Source organism: Cryptomeria japonica, chromosome 2 (assembly GCF_030272615.1).
Source record: "Cryptomeria japonica chromosome 2, Sugi_1.0, whole genome shotgun sequence".
Lineage (NCBI taxonomy): Eukaryota > Viridiplantae > Streptophyta > Pinopsida > Cupressales > Cupressaceae > Cryptomeria > Cryptomeria japonica.
Genome location: NC_081406.1, coordinates 231950805 through 231975162, shown reverse-complemented (window position 1 = coordinate 231975162; position 24358 = coordinate 231950805). Strand labels below are relative to the sequence as shown.

The following is a 24358-nucleotide window of genomic DNA, read 5'->3' as shown; positions in this document are numbered from 1 at the left end:
ATAATAGAGTCAATATTTCAAGCATTGAAGAGGAGATCATCATTCTAATTCATGGATTCCTAATTCCATGTGGAGGCAAGAAAAACTTCACAAGGAGGTATAAAAAATTCATTTTCAATCAATTCAACATACCCTCAAAGAAGAGGATTTCTAAGTTTGCAGTCATTTCAGTTACATTATTTCAACCACTTGGTTAATTTCAAAACCGGGGTTTGACCTAAAGGAAAGCCCCTATTCCCAACACATTTTCCGTCCTTCTATATGCAGAAAAATAGATGTGTAATTGTAACTCTCGGGATAAGCTTCAGACACGGAGATGGAAAAACCCTTTTTGGCAATCGAAAATCTCGAAGGATCGAGAGGGGGGCACCCTGGTCCCTACACACGGTCCCTGCTACTTTTGGTAGTTTTTGCAAAGCATCTCCAAATCATCTCATACTTCTCAAATCCAGGTGCACAACGAAATCCTAACTTTACAACTCATTGTTTTCTCAGATTTGTCTTCATTTCATGCACTTAATCTTAATTCAACTGGTCAATTTATGAAAAAAGGGTCAAACACATTCCATTTCAATCAATCTACTTAGTATTCAATCCTAATCTGATTAGTGACTGAATCTAGTGAATTTTTCCCCTCTTTTGAATGTAAAGGCATCTCTCCCATTTCGAGCGAAAATAGGTGATTTGGTGATTTCTCCTTCTATCTTGCAAATTTCCAAGTCACCTAATTTTCCCCTTTACACAACCTAGTCCCAAAAAATTAGGTTGAGCTTCTAGGAACAGATCATCAACATATTCTTTTGCCTAGATCCAAGTTGGTGGCTCTGTGTGACATCTATAGCTCACTGTAGAAACAATTACCTAATTTCCTAATTTTTTACCATTACAAAGTTGTTCTACTACCTTAACTTCCTTACACAAGCAAATCACACATGTGTGAAAAAAGTGGCTTGTCTGGCTTGAGATATGCTCACAGATGTGTGATAAAGGAGGTGGATACGAGTTAATGTCCAAGGGTGGGGTAGGGGATTAGCATGCTTCCATGTTAGTATGCTTGCACATTAGTTAAAGTAGGGAGTGGTATGAGTTAGCATGGATACACAAGGGATCATGAAGTAGGTCTATGTGGAGAGCTCCCATGCCTCCAAGATAGCATGCTCACACATATGTGAGAAATGAGTGGATAATTTGGCATGCTCACACATGTTAGATGATGTATGGCTTAGATTTTAATCCATACAAATGGATTAACTAGTTGGCATTAAAAAGACAAGGATGTAGGATGACATGACATATTAAACTAGAAGAAATGCTTTCAAGGATTAATTTTTCATGGAAGAATTAGAAGCTAATGTTATTAAATTAAATTGGTTTAATTAATTAACCTTTGAGGAGGAATATAAATAAGAATAACTAATTAATTAATTAATGATTTAATTAATTAATTATGAGAAGGTAGTAGAATGAATAGTTGTGGAAATAATCAATTAAATAATTTGTTAAAAATTAGTGGTCAATTTAGTTTGTCACCATGCCTTAAATGACCTCAAATTTGGTTATGATTTCCATCATTGTGTTCCACCTCCTTCATGAATTCATTTGATAACAAATGCGAATGATATAAAGAAATTCTTATTACAATTTTTTTTTAGTTACACCATAGACATCCAAGTACACTTTCCAAGAGTATTGGAGACATAAAATATACATAGGATTTCAAGATAAATGACATCTCCATCTTAATACAATTGACTTTTATAAATAGGGAAAGCAGGTTATATTTATGAACAACCAAATGCATTATTTAAGTCAACTTTGTTAACATTTAATAAAATTTATCTTGAAGCATTAAATTAATTGATAAACATAACACTTATTTTTCTATCTTTTGTATACCTATGGATTAATATGTATTTAATATGATGATAATAGAGATGATATGACTTGATTAAATGATAACAATTTAAGATGCATGATTTGTACATCAATTTCAATTATAAGTTAGGATGATGATAATAGGTATTAGTGGTGGGTGTCATGGAATGATGATAGACTTATATATATATATATCTTTTATATTGATATAATTTCTATTAAAATTGTTCGAATTTAATGTAATAACAACTTCTATGAAATTTGATTAATGCATATAATTATAATTTGAAATTCCACAAGTCAGAAAACATAAATTGATTACCATTCAATTTGAATTTATAAAAGTGTGAGAGATAATTACTAAGATTCTATTTTTTTCATGAAAAAATTATGAGTAATCCTGAAAAAGAAAATAGCCTCACCTCTATATGCTTTTCTAATAATCGTTTTAATAACCAATCATATTTAAGAAAATAATGACATAAATATGCTAATTTTATAAATATATCCACTAAATAAATAAAGATTGAACCAAGATCAATTTGACTAGTCGTTATTTACAAGACATACAATATTGTAAAATTTCAAAGGAATCAAATTACTTTTAATAAAAAAATATTTATTTGTGTGATCATGACTAAAAAATTATTCTATTGATATCACCCAAAAAAACTTTAAATTTTATATTATCCTTTAACTAATTTTTTAATAAAATACATTTTAATTTAAAAAACAATTCAAAAATAAAAATAATCTAATCGACAACTTATTGGAAAAAAAGGTAAATATAAATACAAATCAATTATAATTACTACATCTAATTTGTGTATACATCATATAAATATAGATTTTTCTATATGCATCATATTCCTATAAAAAATGCTCAATAGACTATGATGTTAAGCCTTGAGTACAATTGGTTGCTTTCCACTCTAGAATGGCAGATTTAAGAGAACGGTTTGGGAGGAGATTGGGGTGATCTAGTCTGCAGTTTGTCATTGGTGAGGTGTCATGACCAGAATCAATCCATTCCTTGATTGCCTCCAATTCATAGGTAAACCCATCCACAGCAAAGTGAGGATCATCCATAAGCTCCTACAAATTATGCCAGTTCATTACTAAAGGAAATGTTTTTGTAAAATTTGAAAGGATATACAAAAGACACTTACATGAGAGATGGGACATTTAAAGAGGCTAGGAACTTGTCTTTGTTGAGCAGGCTGGACAGTTGTTGAGGTAGGCTGGACAACTGTTGAGGCAGTAGCTTGAAGTTCATCAAGAGTATTAGTGAGAGTGGGATGAAGCTTAGGCCTATTTTGTTGACTGGCTGATGTGCATTCAAGAGCAAGATATGCTAATTGTAAAGCTTGATCAAAGGGCCATTCCCCAGCTAAAGGATCCATAAAGTCATTCAAGTGTCCAGTTTCTAGTGATTGTGAAACCTTTCTCACCAATCCAAGAGCCTGTTGGCCTGTGAGAAGTTGAAGAATAATGACCCCCAAGCTATAAACATCTGATTTGTCTGTGAATTCACCAGTTCTAAGATAGTCTGGATCCAGATATGATATATTGCCTTTTATGAGTAATTCTTGAGGTAGAAGCCTTGCCATGCCCACATCGCTGATCTTACTAGTATAAAATTCATCTAGAAAAATGTTTTCAGGATTCAAATTGCAATGAAGAATTTCATTCCATTTGGCTTTAAACTATGAAGGAAGTGTAATGCTGAGCAAACTTCATTAGCAATGCGAACTCTGACATGCCAGGTTAGTGGTGAAGTGCCGTTTTTGCAAGATAAACGATCTGCCAAGCTTCCATTAACCATATATTCATACACAAGACATCCTCTATTCAAGCACTCTCCCACAACCCTTGCCAAATGAAGATTTCGTAACATCCCTTAACACATCCATCTGTCAAAGTAACATTTATACTATAAAATGCCTAAGAACAGAACTTAAGAAAAAACAGACATCAAAACTTTTAAGAAAAAATAGATTTCCGATTTTGATCTGTTCAAAATTTATCCCTTGTATAATTCACTCTTTCATAATTTCAATCAACAAAAATCACTAACCCATGCTTTGCTTCGTGTGACAGTTCATATATATTTTCTGTCTAAATTTAAACAGATAGAGTGTTTTCATGTAAAATTTTAATTAAATGAAAAAGATAAATTGGAATCTTTTCCTATTTTAGTGTAATGGATGCTTAAAAATTGAAAATAAGTTTTGGAAAAAAGAGGTTTAAAAATAAGCAACAACTGCCACAGATAGCTTCGTCATGTTTTTATCTTCTTTTTATTTGCCTTCAATTTTGTTTCCAAAATAAAATAATATTTAAAGAAACTGAATAAATTTTAATATCCATAGACCACCAGCTCTACAAATTATTACTCAAAAAATTGAACAGTTTACACTGTTAGCTGAAATAAACTAAACAGCAGCTTTAAAACCTGCCCTAAGAATAGCTATCACATTTAAGCCCTGCACACAACTACTGACCCTGTGTGGCTACTGGTTATCCCTCTACCTTGGCTTTTTGCCTGTACAATAAGGAAAAAGGATACCAATGGTAAAGTAATCTGGTGGGTTTATTACCTGCTGATGAAATATTTGCTGATCTAGAGTAAAGCCATCCTCTCTCCTAATCTTCACCGCAACCGCAATCTCCTCTATTTCACCTTTGTATACCACGCCGTAGTCTCCTTCCCCAACTTTCAAATGCTCTGAAAAATCGCCAGTGGCAGATTTGATGTCGTTGAGAGAATATTTTCTGTAAAGAAGATTAGCCGAAGAAGAGGGCGAGGATTCGATCCGCGGTCTCGACTCCATGTAATTGCATCGTCCCTTTCTCGCATGAGGCGATGGTTTATTTCCTTCAGCCGCTCCATCTCTGCAACTACTGTTTCGGTCTCTGCAAGTTTTCCTTCCATTCCCTCCATTGTTAGACTTGGAGCACAACGTGACCTCCATTGATTTAAATATTGCGTGACCCGAACTAACAGAGAAGCTGCCTTTCAATTCGAAAAATCCGGATTTGAACTAATGGAGAAGTTGCCCTTCAATTCGAAAAATCCGGATTTGAACTTTTGAAAATTCAGGTCTGTACTGACCAGAAAATTCAGTTCCGCCATTCAATTATTAAGCGTGGAAAGTGAATTCTCAGATATAGTAGTTTCTACGCAAATGCAGAAACAGTCCAAACCTAAAACTAGAATTTCAAGAATTTCAATCACCTTTGTACGTCCATTAGAATCTAACATGACACAATTTATGTTTCCTTCAGTCTGACACTCATCTTGGAAATTTCCATTCACCGACCATTTTTTAATTCCAATTTCGACTGACTGATCCTTCGCCACACAGAGACGCGTGTTGTGCAGCGGGTCCCAGAGAGCGATGTAATCGCCCACAAATCTCGTTACACCATTAAAAAATCTTACGCTGTTACAGGTAGAATAGGGGAGAAGACCTAGGGATGCGGTTAAACTGGCTATAAAAAATAGTTCGTAGCTTGTTCTGTCGATCAGGATCTGTAATTTTTGACTAACTTTCGTGTTATTGATTTTTTGTGACTTTTTGGAGCTAGTTTAGCTGCGGCCAAGACCTATTCGTTGTACACCTCAACCTTGTGCCTTTCGAAAGTATATGTGGCTGTTAAATCAGTCTAAAAATTTTAATATAACAATTTTTTTTTGTTAGTCAATTGTTGAAAAATAATCTAATGTTTCATTTTCTCATACAATAATATGCATAGTTGTAAAAGGTGTTGAAAATGACATTTTTAAATTCCTTACCCTTGATGGCAAATTATCACATCCTACTCTCGGCTTTCCCTGTACTAACAATTGAACCTTTTTTTTTCCTAAAATCATGTACAAGAACGCTTAAATGCATAATGTCATCATTAATAACAAATCTATAAGTTCCTAAATATATAAACACATAACTATGAAATTAAACAACACACATAGGCAATAAGTCTATCATTCTAATATTGTATGTGGGAAGTCAATCCTCCTACCAATTTTAGTTCTAAAAATGTAGTTGGTAAAGATTGAATCCCAAATTTTGACAATATTGTACCAATAGTTGTGAATTTGAAGTTGTTATTGTTGATGATAACTACCCATAATTGAATTAAATGTATTTCTTAATTCTAAAAAGCAATGAATCATGTGATGCTACATCAATGCACCAATAAAACATGACTTTGTGCACAAGTATTGGTTTCACTTTTTGGGGGGTCTTTTATGGACACCTTCGCAAAAAGCATGTTGATCTTGCATCATATTTGATGATGTGGTTCTAAAACTCTAGTTAAAGTAGTGGACTTGTCAAATAAGCTCTATAAGTATTGGGAGTAATTTGAAATTTGCACATAAAATTTTGTAAAGTGAAGCACAAAGTTACCCAGTGTTTTCATGTGCCTACGTAAGTCTTTTTTTAGCTTAATAATTGAAAATATGCTATAGGAAAAAGGAGGGCTAAAATAAGAAGCAACTACTTATTGAAAAAAATGATACATGGTTTTACCATTTTTTTCTTTCTTTTTTATTTGCCTTTAATTTTTCCTCCAAATATTATTTGAAGAAAATATTATTAAAAATCTCATTTGAGAGGACTTTTTAAAAACAATAGCAATTTTTATATTCATCAAGATATCAACTCCACAAATTACTGTTCAAAAAGTTGAACAACACCTGCTAGCCAAAATAAATCAAACAACTACATAGAGACCTACCCTTAGAATGCTAACTAATAAGTCTTCTTCCCTATATCATCAAACTTAAAAAGTGAAGACTCCTGCACCGATTTCAATTCTAAGAAATTCCAATTCCAATGGTCTAATGTTTAAACCAAAACCTAAAATTTCAATGCCCATTAACACAACACAATTTATGTTTCCTTTAGTCTGACATTCATCTTGAAAATTCTACTAGTTGACCATTAATTCATTCCATTGCTTGGTCTTTCCCAAAAATCAAAATATTTATTTCACCATCATTGATGCCAAAAAGGTTTTTCTGCGGTCCTTTTTGGACTACTATTTTTTTATTTTTTTTAAATTTCTATTATTTTCATCTTTGATCAATAAATAAATAAAAAATGTGTGTACTATGTGGCACGGTTCTACCGAGAGCGAGGTAATTGTTCACACATTGCAATACATAAATTACAAATGTATGTATAGATCAATGTAGTATGAATTCTTTGTGTAAGTCCACTAGAGAAATATTATTGTATTGTTGTGCCTAAGAATCCTGCTCCATAAATTTTTAGTATCATGAATTACAAACTGACATAGAGTTCAATGGAGTGGTTTGGATTCTTTCTTTATGTCAACTAGATAAATATATTATCATACTACTAGATCTCCATGTCTCGTACTGATGTTATGTGAACTTATCAATTCACATAAAAAAATCTTATGCACTTCTAGAGTTGGGGAGGTGTGCATCCCAAATTCGTGTCTCACAAAAGTATATGTGGTGATTTTGAACAAGTCTAAATATTTTTAAGGTTTTTCTTTTGAATTATTGGATTGAGTAAATATAATTTCTTAATTTTACATAATCAATTTTTATTCTAGTGACATTTATAGTTATAAAAGATGTTGAAATGGCTTTTTTAAATCCTTAATTCATGATAGTTAAGTATCACACCCATCAATGGAGTTCATTGTATCAATAATTGATTTTTTATCTCTAAAATTATGTATAAGAACACTCAAATACATAAAACCATCTTTAATAACAAATCTATAATTTTAAATGTATAAACACAATATTATGAAATTAAACATAATACAATTACCTATATAATCTCTAACCTAAGCATGTTAAACATATACCCTTTTTGAATGTTATGCAACCCTAAACGAATATAATAGTATCTTATTTCTTAAACAAATTAAACTTAAACCTAATATCATTAGTATTTGTTATTGTTTAAATCTAAAGCTAAACCTAACCACATTGTACTTGTTAGGCCCAATATGGAAAGCTAATGTACTGAGAGGGGAGGGGTGAATTAGTACTCCAAAACCTTTTAACAACAATATCTTTATTGTTATGCATAAACCAAAAACTGTTGTAACATAACATAAAGCTAAAACAAATAAATAACAATCATACATGATTCAGTCCATAACTCATATATTTTGGTTACGCAGAAACTCTTGGTTAGAGAGAAAAACTGCGGTGGGGATGGCACCCACAACTTCACTACTACAATAATAAAGAGTGCTCGATTAGAGCTACATGTTCAGCTATTTCTGATAGCTTACCCTGTTAGGAGTATTAAGATCTTTAGATCTACCTTGCTAAAGGATTTTACAACACTTATTTTAAATGCTACACCTAGTTAAAGGCTTTACAATTTATAGACTTTGTTAGAGCCTTTTACCCTGTTAAAGGTTTCTCTTACAACTTCAAAATATTACAATAAATCATTACAAATATCTACAACTTTACATCTGAAATGTTATAGCAGACTCTATGTGCTCAAAGTGAGATTACCTTGCTTATAGCATACCTCGGTAACCCATAGAATAACTCGGTAAACCCTTCTGTTTACTCTGTTCTTTGACTGTTCTCTAAAATCCTTCTCGGTGACCTCTGTGTCTCTGTAACAGTCATAACACTCAGTGCTTTCTTATGTATCACACATGTCTTGCTTCATACACCTCTATATCTCTCTCTCTCTATCACTATATGTTATCTGATCTCAATCCATGCTGTATAAATAGATCTCTTATGTCGGTGATCTGATTCATTTCTTCGATCTTACAAACATGATTTATCGAATAAATAACCATACAAAATATTTCATTGGTTAGATGACCTCAAAATCATACACAATCCTTAAGTGCGATTTCCAATGTGATAACGGTTCTTTGTTCCTCGATCTTGTAACACGTTTCCAGATGTGTGTCTAGGTTCAATGAATCTGGTAAAATGTTTCACTCAGTGTATCATTATTGCTGCTCGGTAGACATGGAATGTTACTCGGTAGACAGCTCAGTGTATACTAGGCTCTGTGAATACTTTCTTCTTTAACTGATTGTTCTGTGCATACCGACTGAATGTTTCGGTAGAGGTAACCGACTAGAGCATATAGAATGACTTTGGATATAAAAATAATGGCAACTATAATAAATAGTAACAGTACTTTCCCTAGTTTTGTTTTTCAATAGTAGGCTTATATGTTCACCATCCATGGAGAACATGCCCAACATGCCCAACAACTATGTCTCCCCTATCCACTATTCTTTAATTCTCTCCCCACAACAAAGTTGTTGGTGCCACTAGTACTTGAAATTATTAGATTAACAAAAGGATGGAGTGAAGAGGAATGAGATGGAGTTTGCATGTTCAAGAGGTGTAATAAGTGCATTTGCCTCCATCCTCTCCTTGCTCGTCATCCTAGTCATGTAGTTACTCAATGTCCACCTCAATTACGAATTGATCAGTTGACACTTTGGATGGGTCTTCACCTCCACTCCCAAGGCATTCAACTTTCATTTGATAGAGGAGTTAATCCAAAACACACCTTGAATTTGCACACATCAAAAAACATAAATCGATGACCATTCAATTTGAATTTATATAAGTGTGAGAAATAATTACTTAGATTCTATGCTTTTCATGAAAAAAAAATGAGTAATCATGAAAAAGAAAATGGTCTTGCCTCTATGCTTTTCTAATAATCATTCTAATAACTAATCATATTTAAGAAAATAATGACATAAGTATGCTAATTTTATGAATAGATCCACTAAATAAATAAAGATTAAACCAGGATCAATTTGACTAGACGTTTTTTATAAGACATGTAATATTGTCAAATTTCAAACAAATCAAATTACTTATAATAAAAATTTATTTTATTTATGTGATGATGACTATAGAATCATTCCATTGATATTATGGAAAAAAATTTAAATTTAATATTATTCTTTTGGTTTTTTTTTTATAAAATACATTTAAATAAAATAAAATAAAATAAAAAATTAAACATGATTTTATAGACAACTTATTGAAAAAAAAAATGTAAACATAAATGCAAATCAATTATAATTATTACATCTAATTTTTGTATGCTGCATATCAATATAAAATAATTTATATGCATCATATTCCTTTAAAATATGCTCAAAAGACTATGATGTCGAGCCTGGATTACAATTGGCTTCTTTCCACTCTTGAATGGCGGATTTAAGAGAACGGTTTGGGAGGAGATTGGGGTGATCTAGTCTGCAGTTTGTCATTGGTGAGGTGTCATGACCAGAAACAATCCATTCCTTGATTGCCTCCAATTCATAGGTAAAACCATCCGCAGCAAAGTGAGGATCATCCATAAGCTCCTACAAATTATGCCAGTTCATTACTAAAAGGAAATGTTTTTGTTAAATTTGTAAGGATATACAAAAGATACTTACATGAGAGATTGGACATGTATAGAGGCTGGGAACTTGTCTTTGTTGTCCATGCTGGACAACTATTGAAGCAGGCTGGACAACTATTGAAGCAGGCTGAACAACTATTGAGGCAGGCTGGACAACTGTTGAGGCAGGCTGAACAATTGCAGAGGCAGTAGCATGAAGTTCATCAAGAGTATTAGTGAGAGTGGGATGAAGATTAGGCCTATCTTGTCGACTGGCTGCTGTGCAATCAAGGGCAAGATATGCTAATTGTAAAGCCTGATCAAAGGGCCATTCCCCAGCTAAAGGATCTAGCAACTCATCCAAGTGTCCAGTTTCTAGTGATTGTGAAACCTTTCTCACCAATCCAAGTGCCTGTTGGCCTGTGAGAAGTTGAAGAATAATGATCCCCAAGCTATAAACATCTGATTTGTCTGTGAATTCACCAGTTCTAAGATAGTCTGGATCCAGATATGCTATATTGCCTTTTATGAGTAAATCTTCAGGTAGAAGCCTTGCCATGCCCACGTCGCTGATCTTACCTGTATTAAATTCATCTAGAAAAATGTTTTCGGGCTTCAAACTGCAGTGAAGAATTCCATTTGGCTTTAAACTATGAAGGAAGTGTAATGCTGAGCAAACTTCACTTGCAATGCGTACTCTGACATGCCAGACAAGCGGTGAAGTTCCATTTTTGCAAGATAGGCGATCTGCCAAGCTTCCATTGACCATATATTCATACACAATACATCCTCTTTCCAAACACTCTCCCACAACCCTTACCAAATGAAGATTTCTAACATCCCTTAACACATCCATCTGCCAAAGTAACAAATGCCTAAGATAAGAACTTAAGAAAAAACAGAACACAACTTTTAAGAAGAATTATGTTTCTGATTTTGATATGTTCAAAATTTCTCCCTTGTATAATTCACTCTTTCAAAAGTTTAACAATAATTTATAACAAAAATCACTAACCCATGTTCTCATGCAGCTGTTTATACACAATTTCTGCTTAAATTATGGAGTCTTCTATGTAAAATTTTAATTAGAGAAAAAAAAATTGAAATCTTTCCTTATTTTAGCAAAGCAATTTGAAAATAAGTTTTGAAAAAAAGCAACAACTGCTTATTAGAAAAAAATGACACGTGGCTTCATCATATTTTTCTCTCCTCTTTATTTACCTTCCATTTGTCTCCAAAATAAAAGACCATTTAAAAAAATTAACAAATTTTAATATCCAGAGACTACCAGCTCTACAAACTATTGCTAAAAAAAAAAATGAACACTATGTAAACGGAAATAAACTAAGCAGACGCCTTAAATAACTATCAAATTTAGGCCCTGCTCACAACTAGTGACCCTCTGTGGCTACTGGTTGTCACTCTGTCTCCATTTTTTTTCTATACAATAAGGAAAAAGTATAGTAATGGTAAAGTAATTTGGTGGGTGTATTACCTGCTGATGAAATATTTGCTGATCTAGAGTGAAGCCATCCTCTCTCCTAATCTTCACTGCAACCGCAATCTCCTCAATTTCACCTTTGTATACCACGCCGTAATCTCCTTTCCCAACTTTCAAATGCTCTGAAAAATCGCCAGTGGCAGATTTGATATCGTTGAGAGAATATTTTCTGTATAGAAGATTAGCCGAAGAAGAGGGCGGGGTTTCGATCCGTGGTCTCGACTCCATGTAATCTTGAAGCTTTATAATTGCATCATCTCTTTCTCGCATAAGGCGATGGTTTGTCTCCTTCAGCCGCTCCATCTCTGCAACTGCTGTTTCGATCTCTGCAAGTATTCCTTCCAGATCCTCCATTCCTTCCATTGTTGGACTTGGAGCACAACGTGACCTCCACTGTTCTAAATATTGCGTGACCCGAACTAACAGAGAAGCTGCCTTTCACTTAGAAAAATCCAGATTTGAACTGACGGAGAAGTTGCCTTTCAATTACCAGCGAAGCTACTTTTCATCTAGAAGATCGATTTTTAGACTTTTGAAAACTCTAAGTCTGTATTGACCAGAAAAAATTAGCGAGACAAGACGGGGTCCGCCATTCAATTATTGAGCGTGGAAGGTGAATTCTCAGAGATAAGTAGTTTCTACGCAAATGCAGAAACAATCCAAACCCAAAACTAGAATTTCAAGAATTTCAATACCCATTCTACGTCCATTAGAATCTAACATGACCCAATTTATGTTTCCTTTAGTCTAACACTCATCTTAGAAATTTGCATTAACCGGCCAGTTATTAAATTCCTATTTCCATTGACTGACCCTTCGCCACGAAAAGATGCGTGTTGTGCAGCGGGTCCCCGGAGAGCGATGTAATCGTTCAAAGATCGCGTTACACCATTAAAAAATCTTACACTGTTACAGGTAGAATAGTGGAGAAGACCTAGTCGTTTGTACACCTCAACCTTGTGCCTTTCAAAAGTATATGTGGCGATGGTGAATGAGTCTAAAATTTTTAATATAACAATTTATTTTATTTTTGTTATTCAATTGCTGAAACATTATCTAATGTTTCAGTTTTTGATACAACTAATATGTATAGTTGTTGAAAATGACATTTTTAAACTTTTCACTCTTATAACCAATTATCATATCTACTATCAAATTTGCATGTACAAATAATTGAACATTTTTTCCTAAAATCATGTGGAAGAACACTCAAATACACATTATGTCATCGTGAATAACAAATCTATATGTTTGTAAATATATAAACACATTATTATGAAATTAAACAACATACATAGACAATCAGTCTATCACTCTATTGTTGTGTGTGAAAAGTGAATCCCCCCACTGATTTTAGTTTTCAAAATGTAGTTGCTAAACATTCAATCCCAATTAGAATATAACACGAGACAATGTTTTGTTTTAATTGGTAGTTGTATGTTTAGGGTTTAGGAATATTTAGTTGTAGCGCTTAATTAAGAGTTTGAGTTTAGCTAGTAAGGATCATGAAATTAGGAATATTTTTTGGATTTTATCATGATAATTTTGTTTAATGTAGAAGCATCTATGATGTTATTGAAATCATAAATGATTTCACATGTTTTCATATATTCAACATTTTTTGACTCCTATTTGCACATATTCCCATATGTTCATTTCATTACTAACCTTGACCTTTGTACACTTGACTAATGTCTCAACATCTAGATTTCTTTATCATGAATCATGTGTCCACAACGTAATAGCAATGCCACAAGACACATATTTGACTTGGATTTGAAATTGTCAACTCTCATGTTGTCCTTACATAGCCATTGGGAAGTAACTTGAAACACATGTATGTGACGTTTTGTTATGTCTTGATATTTAAAGACATTCGTTTGAGCATTAATTTGTCATTTGAGTTTCTAGATCATTAAGGAGCATTCAACAAGAATATTTTAACTTGAAGAATTTTAAAAAATTAATATTTGCATCTAAAGTAACATTTACATCATTTACATGTTTATTTAATGTTTTTCATTATTCACCATTATCATAAAATCAATCATTCAAATGAATTTACCTAAAAGGAATTGATGCTAGTGATTCTACATTTTCCATAAGACTTTTTTATCAAACAATAAGAATCACAATAAATTGAATTACAAAAATTTACATCATGCTAGGTACATGCACTGTGGGATTGATGTACAAAGAAATCCAAGTTTATGCAAATCCCAAAGCACAATGAGAATACCTATTTTTATATAATAGAAGAGTAGAATCTACCTGAAATTAAGTTTTTTTTTTTATCATAATTCTAACAGATAAGTATCCCAATCCAATTGCTTTTAATTTCTTAAATTAGCTTCCATTGACCATATATTCATACACAGTACATCCTCTATTCAAACACTCTCCCACAACCCTTACCAAATGAAGAGGGTGAGGTCTCGATCCCCGGTCTTAACTCCAAGTAGTTTTGAAGCTTTATACTTGCATCATTCCTTTCTCGCATGAGGCGATGGTTTATCTCCTTCAGTCGCTCCATCTCTGCAAGTGCTCTTTCTATCTCCTGCAAGTACTGCTTCCAGATCCTCTATGTTCTCAATTGCTAGAGCTCAACGTGACCTCCAATCTTTTAAACATTGCGTGACATGAATAGAGATGCCTCCTTTGACGTACAAGAATCAAGCTTGTATTGATAAGACATAATTAGCCTGTCTACCCGATCCGTCGTTTGGGGGAAGGATTGGTATTTGTGTGTTGTATATATTTTTGACAATAGTATATTAATAGTTGTCTTTAAAGTTGTTATTAATGAAGATGATTAGGGGAAGTGCATCTGTAGTGGTTATAGTCAACTTTCGTGTATCCAAAGAACATAAACGGTACATCAAATTTCGAAAAATTCAATAGTTCAATGTTCAAACGAAAACTTAAAATTACAAATCGATATACTATTCAATGGTGTGGTCTGGATTCTTTCGGTATGCCAACTAGACAAATATTATCATATTGTCCGATCTCCATGTCTCGTACTGATGTGTTTTGTGAACCTATCATCTCACATAAAAAATTGATGCACTTCTATAGTTGGGGAGATGTGCATCCCAAATTCGCATCTCACCAAAGTATATGTGGTGATTTTGAATAAGTCTAGATTTTTTATTTTTTAATTGATGGATTGAGTAAATCTAATGTTTTGGTTTCATATGATCAAATTTGGTTCCAATAACATGTATAGTTTTTTTTTTAATTTATTTATTTAATTCTAGAGGTATCCATGCGACCCAACCCAGTGCCCAACCCGCCTTACCTTAGACTTACTTACTGTCAAGCTGGGGACAGGATGGGGCGAGCTGAGGCAAGACTAATCCTTTAGGGATTTATGCAGCCCCTCGCAAGCCACGTGCATCAGTCGAACCCAACCCTCGAAGTCGAACCCGAGACCAATGGGGAGCAAACCCATGGCCCAAGCCAATTTCACTAATCGTGCGGACTCAATGGCATGTATAGTTATTAAAGATATTGAAATAGTTTTTTAATTCCTAACTCATGATAGTCAAGTATCACACTCGGTTAATAAATTTCCTTATATCAATAATTGATTTTTCTCTAAAATTATGTATAAGAACACTCAAATGTGTAATATCATCTTTTAACAACAAATGTATACTCTTAAATGTATAAACACAATATTATGACATTAAACATAGTACTATTACCTATATAATCTCTAATCTAAGCCTATAAACATATACCCTATTTGGAGTGTTCTGCAACCCTAAACTAATATAATAGTATCTTATTCCTTAAATAAATTCAACATAAACCTAATGTCATAGGCATTTGTTATTGTTTAAATCTAAACCTAAACCTAACTACATTTTACTTATCCTCATTTTGTTTTTCTATAGCAAGCATCAATGTTCACCATCCATGGAAAACATGTCCAACAACTATGTCCCCTTCTATGCACTCTTCTTTATTTCCATCCCCACAACCAAATTGTTGGTCTACTAGTACTTGAAATTATTAGATTAACAAAAGGATGGGGTGGAGATGAATGAGATGGATTTTGCATGTTCAAGAGGTGTGATTAGTGCATTTCTCTCCATCCTCTCCTTGCTTGTCATCCTAGTCATGTAGTTGTTCAATGTCCACCTCAATTATTGGATGGATCATCACCTCCATTCCCAAGGCATTCAACTTTCATTTGATAGAGGAAATAATCCAAGACAAACATTTTCTTTGCATGCAGTTTTTGCATCTCCCCATGCATTATGATTGACACAAAGTTTGTAGTTAATCATTTCTTGTCCTAGTATCTCTAGCAATGGGAGAAAAGGTACTTATACTTTCCAATGAATGAATCTTAGGGATATTCATGAATCATCTTGTGGATGAAATATTTACTTTTTGGATGAGAACAAGAAAGAAGTGGGAGGGAAACACAAAAGTATATGACGCATTCAAACAATTATCTTTTCAATCAATTTATTAACCCATAGAGATATGGCTCTTTTAGATGAGTTTGGTATTGGAAAGGTAGCCTTGCAACCACCATACTTGTCTAGATACACATTTTATGCCTCTTTGGTAGAGCCATTCTCTTTTCTAGCTACTTTTGGTCTAATATTTGTAGTCCCATTCATCAACATGTAGCTCAATGGTGATTTTCTCATATACAACAATCTCTATTGAAAAAAGGTTATCATTAATGTCAAAGGTGTTGGTCAATTTTTTCATTGACGTCAAGGCATCTAGAAGACTGCAATAATTGCCATGCTCCAGGTTGAGTTGTTCCTAATTGTATATCCTATGTGATGTTGTCTAGGAATATTTGCAACATGTTTCTGAGGCTATTTGCTCATAAATAGGATGTGCACTCAATTGCATTTTCATAGTGTTTGGCTCTACATTTACTGCAATTGAGAGTTGGGGCTTGTAGCTTGGAACTAAATAAAAGTTGCTTATGATGTATGAGATTCTAGGGTTTGAGTGATGTGCCTCACATCTCACACCCCACTTGGCCCCTTTTTTTCTTTTTCTTGTGTTTATTTTTGGGGTGTTTCCCCCACCGGGGCTTCATTGGCTAGGCAATATCTTATCACGTGCATCATATTGGGGGGTTTAATATCCCAATAATAAAAAACAATATATTGCCTATTTGGTGAAAATAAAGGGAGTTTTTAATTTGGGTTGTGTATTGGGAGGGGGTGAGAAAAAAAGAGCTTAGGACAATATTTTTTTAAAATAGGGGGATTCTTTAGTATGTCATGAACACACGCGACATAACCCAGGCTCACTAAGTGAAGCCCTTGTGGTTTTCTCTTTAATTGACTTTTCTTTCTTTTCTTCACTTGTCTTCGTGTTTCTTTGTTTCCTGGGCTTCGAGCTTAGGGGTTGGTGAGTTCTTCAATTCACTTGGGAATCCTTCACCCTTGATCCCCAACCCCAGTTTGGTTTTCCTTCTTTCTTTGTTTCTTCAAACATTAGACCTTTGTGGGTCAATGGCTCAAATTGAAACCATTATCCCTGACCCCAATCCTCAGATTCCTTTCCTTTTTGGGGATTAAGTGTCATAGGTCTAGGGATCACCTAGCAATAGGTAATCTAGATACCCCAACTCCCAATGGGTCCTCTATTTTTGTGCCTTCTCAACCTTTGGCCCTCAATGACTGACAGTCTTTAATGTAGTAGGTAATCCCCATGATGTCATTCAATTTTCTATAAAAGATGCCTGAAGGACTCATTTTCTCACTTTGCCTTCGCATTCTTAAACCCTTAGAACAATCCCTCTCCACTAGAACCACACAAATCATCTTTACAAGTGGAGATTTAGTGAATTCTGATCACACATCAATGTTGGAGCATCGAGGCAACCTAGTCTTCTTTGTCAGAGGTAGGGTTTCCAGTTTTGTTTCTCTTGTTTAAGTTTTCTCATATTTAGTTCTTTGTTTTTTCATTTGCTATACTTGAGAGTGTCTCCCAAAGTCTTTTTTTCTCTTCCTTGTCTCTCTTTCTTTTGGTTCCACACAAGCCTTTTGGGATTCCTCCCCATCCTCTCTTGAGTTTCGGAAGTCTAAGTTATTTAAGTTCCTTCTATTTGCCCTGACTCACCCCTATCCCATGCATATAATCTCAAATCTGTGTCATCCTCCATTCTCTCCATTGTTGGAGCCTAACGTGACCTTCATTGTTTTAAATATTGCGTGACACGAACTAACAGAGAAGCTGCCTTTCAATTAGAAAATTCCAGATTTGAACTGACGGAGAAGTTGGCATTCAATCAACAGCGAAGGTACTTTTCATCTACAAGATAGACTCTTGAACTTTTGACAATTCAAAGTCTGTATTGACCAGAAAAAACTAGTGAGACAACACGGGGTCCACCATTCAATTATTGAGCGTGAAAGGTGAATTCTCAGAGTCGTAGTTTCTACGCAATTGCAAATGCAGAAACAAAAACTAGAATTTCAAGAATTTCAATCCTCATTCTAACGTGACACAATTAATCTAACACTCATCTTGGAAATTTCCATAAACCGACCAGTTATTGAATTCCAATTTGCACTGACCGACCCTTCGCCACAAAGAGACACGTGTTGTGCAGCGGGTCCCCGGAGAGCGATGTAATTGCCCACAAATCGCTTTACACCATTAAGAAATCTGACACTTTTACAGGTAGAATAGGGGAGAAGACCTCGTCGTTGTACACCTCAACCTTGTGGCTTCCAAAATTATATGTGGTAATGTTGAATGAGTCCAAAAATTTTAATATAATAAAAAAAAATTGTTAGTCAATTGTTAAAACATTAATCTAATGTTTCAGTTTCACCTAATTAAATTTGACACAACTAATATGCATTGTGGTAAAAGGTGTTAAAAATATATTTTTAAACTTTTTATTCATGATAGTCAATTATCACATTCTACTCTCGAATTTTCTTGTATCAATAATTTAACATTTTTTCCCTAGTGTATAAGAACATTCAAGTACTTAAAGTTATTTTTAATAAATAATAACATGTCTATAAGTTACTAAATATATAAACACATTATTATGATATTAAACAACACACATAAGCAATGAGTCTATCATTCTATTATTGTGTGTGGAAAGTGAATCCCACCACAAATTTCAGTTCTCAAAATGTAGTTGCTAAACATTCAATCTCAATTAAAATATAACATGAGACAATGTTTTGTTTTAATTGGTAACTGTATGTTTAGGGTGTAAGGCTATTTATTTGTAGCACTTAATTAAGAGCTGAAATTTAATTGGTAAGGATCATTAAATTAGGATTATTTGTTGGATACTATCATGAGTGTTATGTTTAATGTAGAAGCATCTACGATGTTATTGAAATCATAAACGATTGAACACATGTTTTAATTTACATTCAACATTTTCCATGTCCTATTTGCACATATTGTCACACATTCATTTCATTACTAACCTTGACCTCTGTATACTTGATTGGGGCCTCAACATCTAGATTTCGTTATCTTGAGTCATGTGTGCACAACGTAATAGAAATGTCAGAAATCACATATTTGACATGGATTTTAAATTGTCAACTCTCATCCTTCCCTTACATAGCAAAAAGGGGTGGAAGGAGAAAAGGGTTAGAAAGAAATGCATACAAATAAAAGTGGTAAATACACCATAATAGATAGTAGGATACATTGTTGTAAAAATTGTAAAAATTAAAACATGTTAAAACACAAACCAAAAGCAATGTGAAACTAGTCATTCATATATTGTATTGCAATTGGTGATCTTAATCACACACAACCACAACATGAAAGTCACAAATGAAAAAAACCTTCTTATGTAGATAAGGATGAGAAGTAGGTGTGGGGACCCTATTAGAATATCAAATGTCGATAACGTACACTAAACCTTCACAACTCAACTACAACCAAATTATCCAATGGAATGTAGATAATTTTTTTAACAAAGTTCTTTCAAAAGAGAAAATTAACCTTCTTATAAATTTCCCAAAAAAGAAAAACCAACCAAAAATAATTGAATCAATATGAAGGAGACCAAAAGAGGATGGTATTTATAAAGAGGGCTCTTTTAATATTACTTGCCTTGCAATTCTCAAATTTTTTTTGGTAGGGAGGTATTAACTATATTTATTTAGAAGTGGCTTTTGCAAATTATTATACTTAGGATCCTAGATCCTTTTTTTTTTTTTCAAAAAATTGGTGCTTTATTAAAATTTGTGTATAGTGAAATATTAATTACATAATATTCAATAAGATATCTTGGATTTCAATTTAAACTTGGAGGATTGAATGTGAGGGGAGAAAATATTTTAGTGGGAAATTAAGAGGTGAAATAATAAAAAATCCTATATGACATAACTTTTAATGATACTTTGCAAGGATTCAACATCTTTGAATAATTTTTGAAATCTTGTTAGTATCTTTCAAAAATATAGTTCTTTAATAGAATGTATCTTTAATTACTCCCAATTTGTTAGTGTCTAGATTCATTTTTTTCCACCCTAGGTTCATTGTGATGTGACTATGTCTCACTCTAAAATAGAATGCCTAAAATTTTAATCTCAATCTTATAGTTTAAATATTTTCTCCAAATTTTTATTAAATTCTTAATGATACATTTTAGATTAGTTGACTTATCCATAATTTTCAAAATTCTAGATGGTTCAACTTAAAACCCTTGTAACCTATTAGATCCAAAAGTGTGGATCTCACCTTCCTCTAACCAATATTATTGAATAAACACACACCTAATGCTCTAAGTTTTATAATTCCAAGATATCATTAAACAATATATTAATCTCGCTCAAGAGAGTGAGAACAAATATACATCCAAATGAATAAAATGATCCAAATATATAAAAATATTGTAAAAATAGAACACATAATTTTCTTATTATAAAACTTTAATTTAAAGAAAAATATAACTGATTGCATTAAAATAACACCTTTAATTTATCGAAGAACATGTGCTCTTAAACCATTCATTCATTCATTTACATACATTAAAAATTAGTATACACATTTTTTTCAAAAAAGAACCTCTCAATCAATAACATCATAAAATAATCACAAAAAATTAAGACAAAAAAGAATGCTATCTATCAATAATTTTAATACTTAAATCAATTTTATTTTAATTTTTTTTAAAAGTCAATGTAATGTATTCTTAATGTCATTAATTATGATTGCTTAATTTTCTTTTTCTATTAAAATAATTTAAACTTCCTATATATTGCTCAAGCCATGTGTTAGACATTACATAAAAAATTACTTTCATCCAAATAATGACACATTTAACAACAATATACCAACTATTTACGTCAGATATCTCCCATCACCTAAATTTTAATATCTTCGTTGAAACAAATCCAGGCCCACATCCCACCTCTGTAGCGCACCAATAATTTCATTACCTGCTTCATTTGTTAAATGGTTTTTCTCAAGTTAAAATAAACCTGTCTTGTGCAGGAATAGTATGGAAGATATAATTAATCTTTCTTTCCTAACTGATGGTTTGTTTCCTCGAGACAGGTCTCAGGAATTTTTAATTCTAAAGATGCCTTGACACAAACTATATAATATAATACTGTATTTCTTTATAAAAAACTGACATAATCACATGTTAGGTTAACTGAGATTCCTATGGAGCAGTAATGGAATGGGTGACCCGTCCACGCTCTGATTTGATTTGGTCAGTTGAAACTGGAATTCTCTACGTTAAAGCATGGATCTTCTGTTAGTTCAAACATGGATCTTCCAATTGAAAGGCAGATTGTGTGTTATTTCAGGTCACGCAATGTTTAAAAGAATGGAGATCAAAATGAAGCAGCATTTGCAGAAGATCACGGTTCAGCACTTGCACGAGATCGAAATAGCACTTACAGAGATCGCTTCTCTGGCAAAGAAAAACAATCGCCTCATGCGAGAAAGGGACGATGCAATTAAAAAGCTTCAAAACTACTTGGAGTTGAGGTCGCGGATCGAGACCTCGACCTTATCTTCAGATAATCTTCTTTTCAGAAGGTATTCTCTAAATGACATCAAATCTGCCACTGGAAACTTCTCAGAGCATTTGAAAGTTGGGGAAGGAGACTACGGCGTGGTTTACAGAGGTGAAGTAGAGGAGACTATGGTTGCTGTCAAGGTTAGGAGAGAGGATGGCTTCAGTGTAGATCAACAAACATTTCATCAGCAGGTATACTACTTTACCATTAGTATCCTTTTTCTTTACTGTATAGGAAAACAAAATAAGTTAATGGGAGAACCAGTAGTCATATAAGGTTCTGGTTATGGGATTGATAGAATGAACCAGTCTTATAGTGTGTTTACAAGATTAATTATGGGACTGGTGCATGCACCGGTCTTATAGTGTGTTTATAAGATTAATTATGGCGCCAGTGCTTTCTATTAGTCTCATAGACAGTGCCATCACATAAGGTTAGGTTTAAACAGTACATTCTAAATTTTGATTTGTTTAGGCGAATTATCTGAAATCAGATTTGTTTTTTAGTAGGATCTATCTATTAGTGTGATTTGAGCACCATCACATAAGATTAGGTTTAAACAGCACATTCTAAATTTTGTTTTGTTTAGATGAATTATCTGAAATCAGATTTGTTTTTTAATAGGATCTATCGATTAATGTGATTTGAAATAAACCATATAAACAAAAAAACTTGTATAAGTCCAACCAAATTGTTAATTCCAATGAAATAAGATACTAACTTAACAGTTATAATAAATGAAACTTTGCTTCATAGTTTATACCACTTCTGTTACAAATAGATGAGACAAGAATTCAATTCATGGGCCTCCAACAACTATATTGTCTTCGTTAGATATCTTTTAGTAATTCTATTTTCTTTACTAGTCAAGATGCCTTTTCCTTTATAGTTTTAGCTATAAGCATTATATTGGTTTAATTTAGCTTACAACCTGGGCCTCCAACAAATTATATAGTTACGGTTGAATGTCTTTTATTGATTTTATTTTCTTTTAGTAGTTAAGGAGACTTTTCGTTTATAGCTTTTCCTTTGAGTATTATATATTGGATTAACTTTGCTTACGATAATTTTCTTGCAGATTGATATGTTAAGGGATATTAGACATCCTCATTTGGTAAGGATTTTGGGAGTGTGTTTGGATAGAGAATGCATTATGTATGAATACATGGCTAATGGAAGCCTCGCAGATCATCTATATTGTAAAATTGATACTCCACCACTACTTTGGCACATTAGAATTCGTATTATCAATGAAGTTTGTGCAGCATTACACTACCTACATAGTTTTAAGCCAAATGCCATTCTGCATTGTGATTTGAAGCCTGAGAATATTTTGCTAGATGAATTTTATGTAAGTAAGATAAGTGACGTGGGAATGGCGAGGCTTCTACCTCGAGATTTGCTCATAAAAAGCAATATATCCTATTTGGACGAACACTATCTCAGAAACGGCGAGTTCACTCATAAATCAGATGTTTATAGCCTGGGAATCACTATTCTTCAGCTTCTCACAGGCCAACATGCTCTTGGATTAGTCAGTAAGGTTGCACAGTCACTAGAAAGTGGACAATTTCATGATTTGCTCGATCCTTCCGCTGGAGAATGGCCCTTTGATCAAGCTATTCAACTAGCTTATCTTGCTCTCGATTGTACAGAATCTAATCAAAGGGATAGGCCTGATCTTCATCCCACTCTCACTAAAACTCTCAATCAATTACAAGCTACCGCCTCAACAAATTTTCAAACTACTCATCAAGGACAAGTTCCTAGCTTCCTAATATGTCCCATCTCTCAGGTAAGGTGCCTTTTTTCCATCCTTAAACTCTTAAAAAAAAACTACTCTTATTTTTTTTCAAGTAATGAATTGGCCTAACTTGTAGGAGCTCATGGATGATCCTCATGTTGCTGCGGATGGCTTTACCTATGAATTAGAGGCAATTAAGGAATGGTTTGACTCTAATCACAACACATCACCAATGACAAACTTGAAACTAGATCACACTGATCTCATTCCAAACCATTCTCTCAGATCTGCCATTCGGGAGTGGAAAGAAGGAACGAGTTATCCTCAAGACATAACATCACAGTCTACAAAGAATTTCTTTTCAGAGGGGTTCAGAAAATAAATATCCAATATTATTGTAATGCATGAAAAACTTTGTATTATATTAATGCAAGGTGTATAAAAAATAAATTTGCAATTGAGTTGTATTTCTATTTATGATTTTGTAAAGAATTTTTTTTATTGGTCAATCATTTTTTATTTTTTGGATTAGATATCAAGAAAGCATTACATAGCTTCAGCAAAAAAGACTGAGTTCAGCAGTAGTCGGGGCACCAATAGAAGGTGCATATACAAAATACACAATTAACATGCACCTCCAAGTAAAAGGGGATTACAATTGTTATACATATTTATAAACAAAATGACATCATAGCATATTAATCAGCTGCTAAGGAAATAGTATTTCAGCATCTGGTGAGTCGTTGTTGCTCATAGGTGGAAGCCATGCCACCCAACCCATAGCTCCTTCCTGCCATACTTCCACTTGACCATCTAGTAGTTCTTTCTTATGAGGATG

The 24358-nt window shown here is 33.3% G+C and overlaps 2 protein-coding genes and 1 pseudogene across 2 annotated transcripts; 1 reads left to right on the top strand and 2 right to left on the bottom strand.

Moving 5' to 3' along the window:
• Window positions 1-2766: 2766 nt before the first annotated feature.
• LOC131048200 (U-box domain-containing protein 70-like) lies at window positions 2767-4850 on the bottom strand (annotated as a pseudogene).
• A 5086-nt stretch (window positions 4851-9936) lies between these two features.
• On the bottom strand, window positions 9937-12435 carry LOC131048196 (U-box domain-containing protein 70). Its single transcript, XM_057982086.2, has 3 exons — window positions 11761-12435; window positions 10321-11121; window positions 9937-10245 (listed from the first exon to the last, which is right to left on the bottom strand). The coding sequence occupies exons 1-3, from the start codon at window positions 12127-12129 to the stop codon at window positions 10042-10044; spliced, it is 1374 nt and encodes a 457-aa protein (XP_057838069.1). The 5' UTR covers window positions 12130-12435; the 3' UTR covers window positions 9937-10041.
• Window positions 12436-21537: 9102 nt separating this feature from the next.
• On the top strand, window positions 21538-23912 carry LOC131048201 (U-box domain-containing protein 33). The gene is made up of 3 exons (XM_057982090.2): window positions 21538-21967; window positions 22855-23571; window positions 23657-23912. The coding sequence occupies exons 1-3, from the start codon at window positions 21569-21571 to the stop codon at window positions 23900-23902; spliced, it is 1362 nt and encodes a 453-aa protein (XP_057838073.2). The 5' UTR covers window positions 21538-21568; the 3' UTR covers window positions 23903-23912.
• Window positions 23913-24358: the final 446 nt, after the last annotated feature.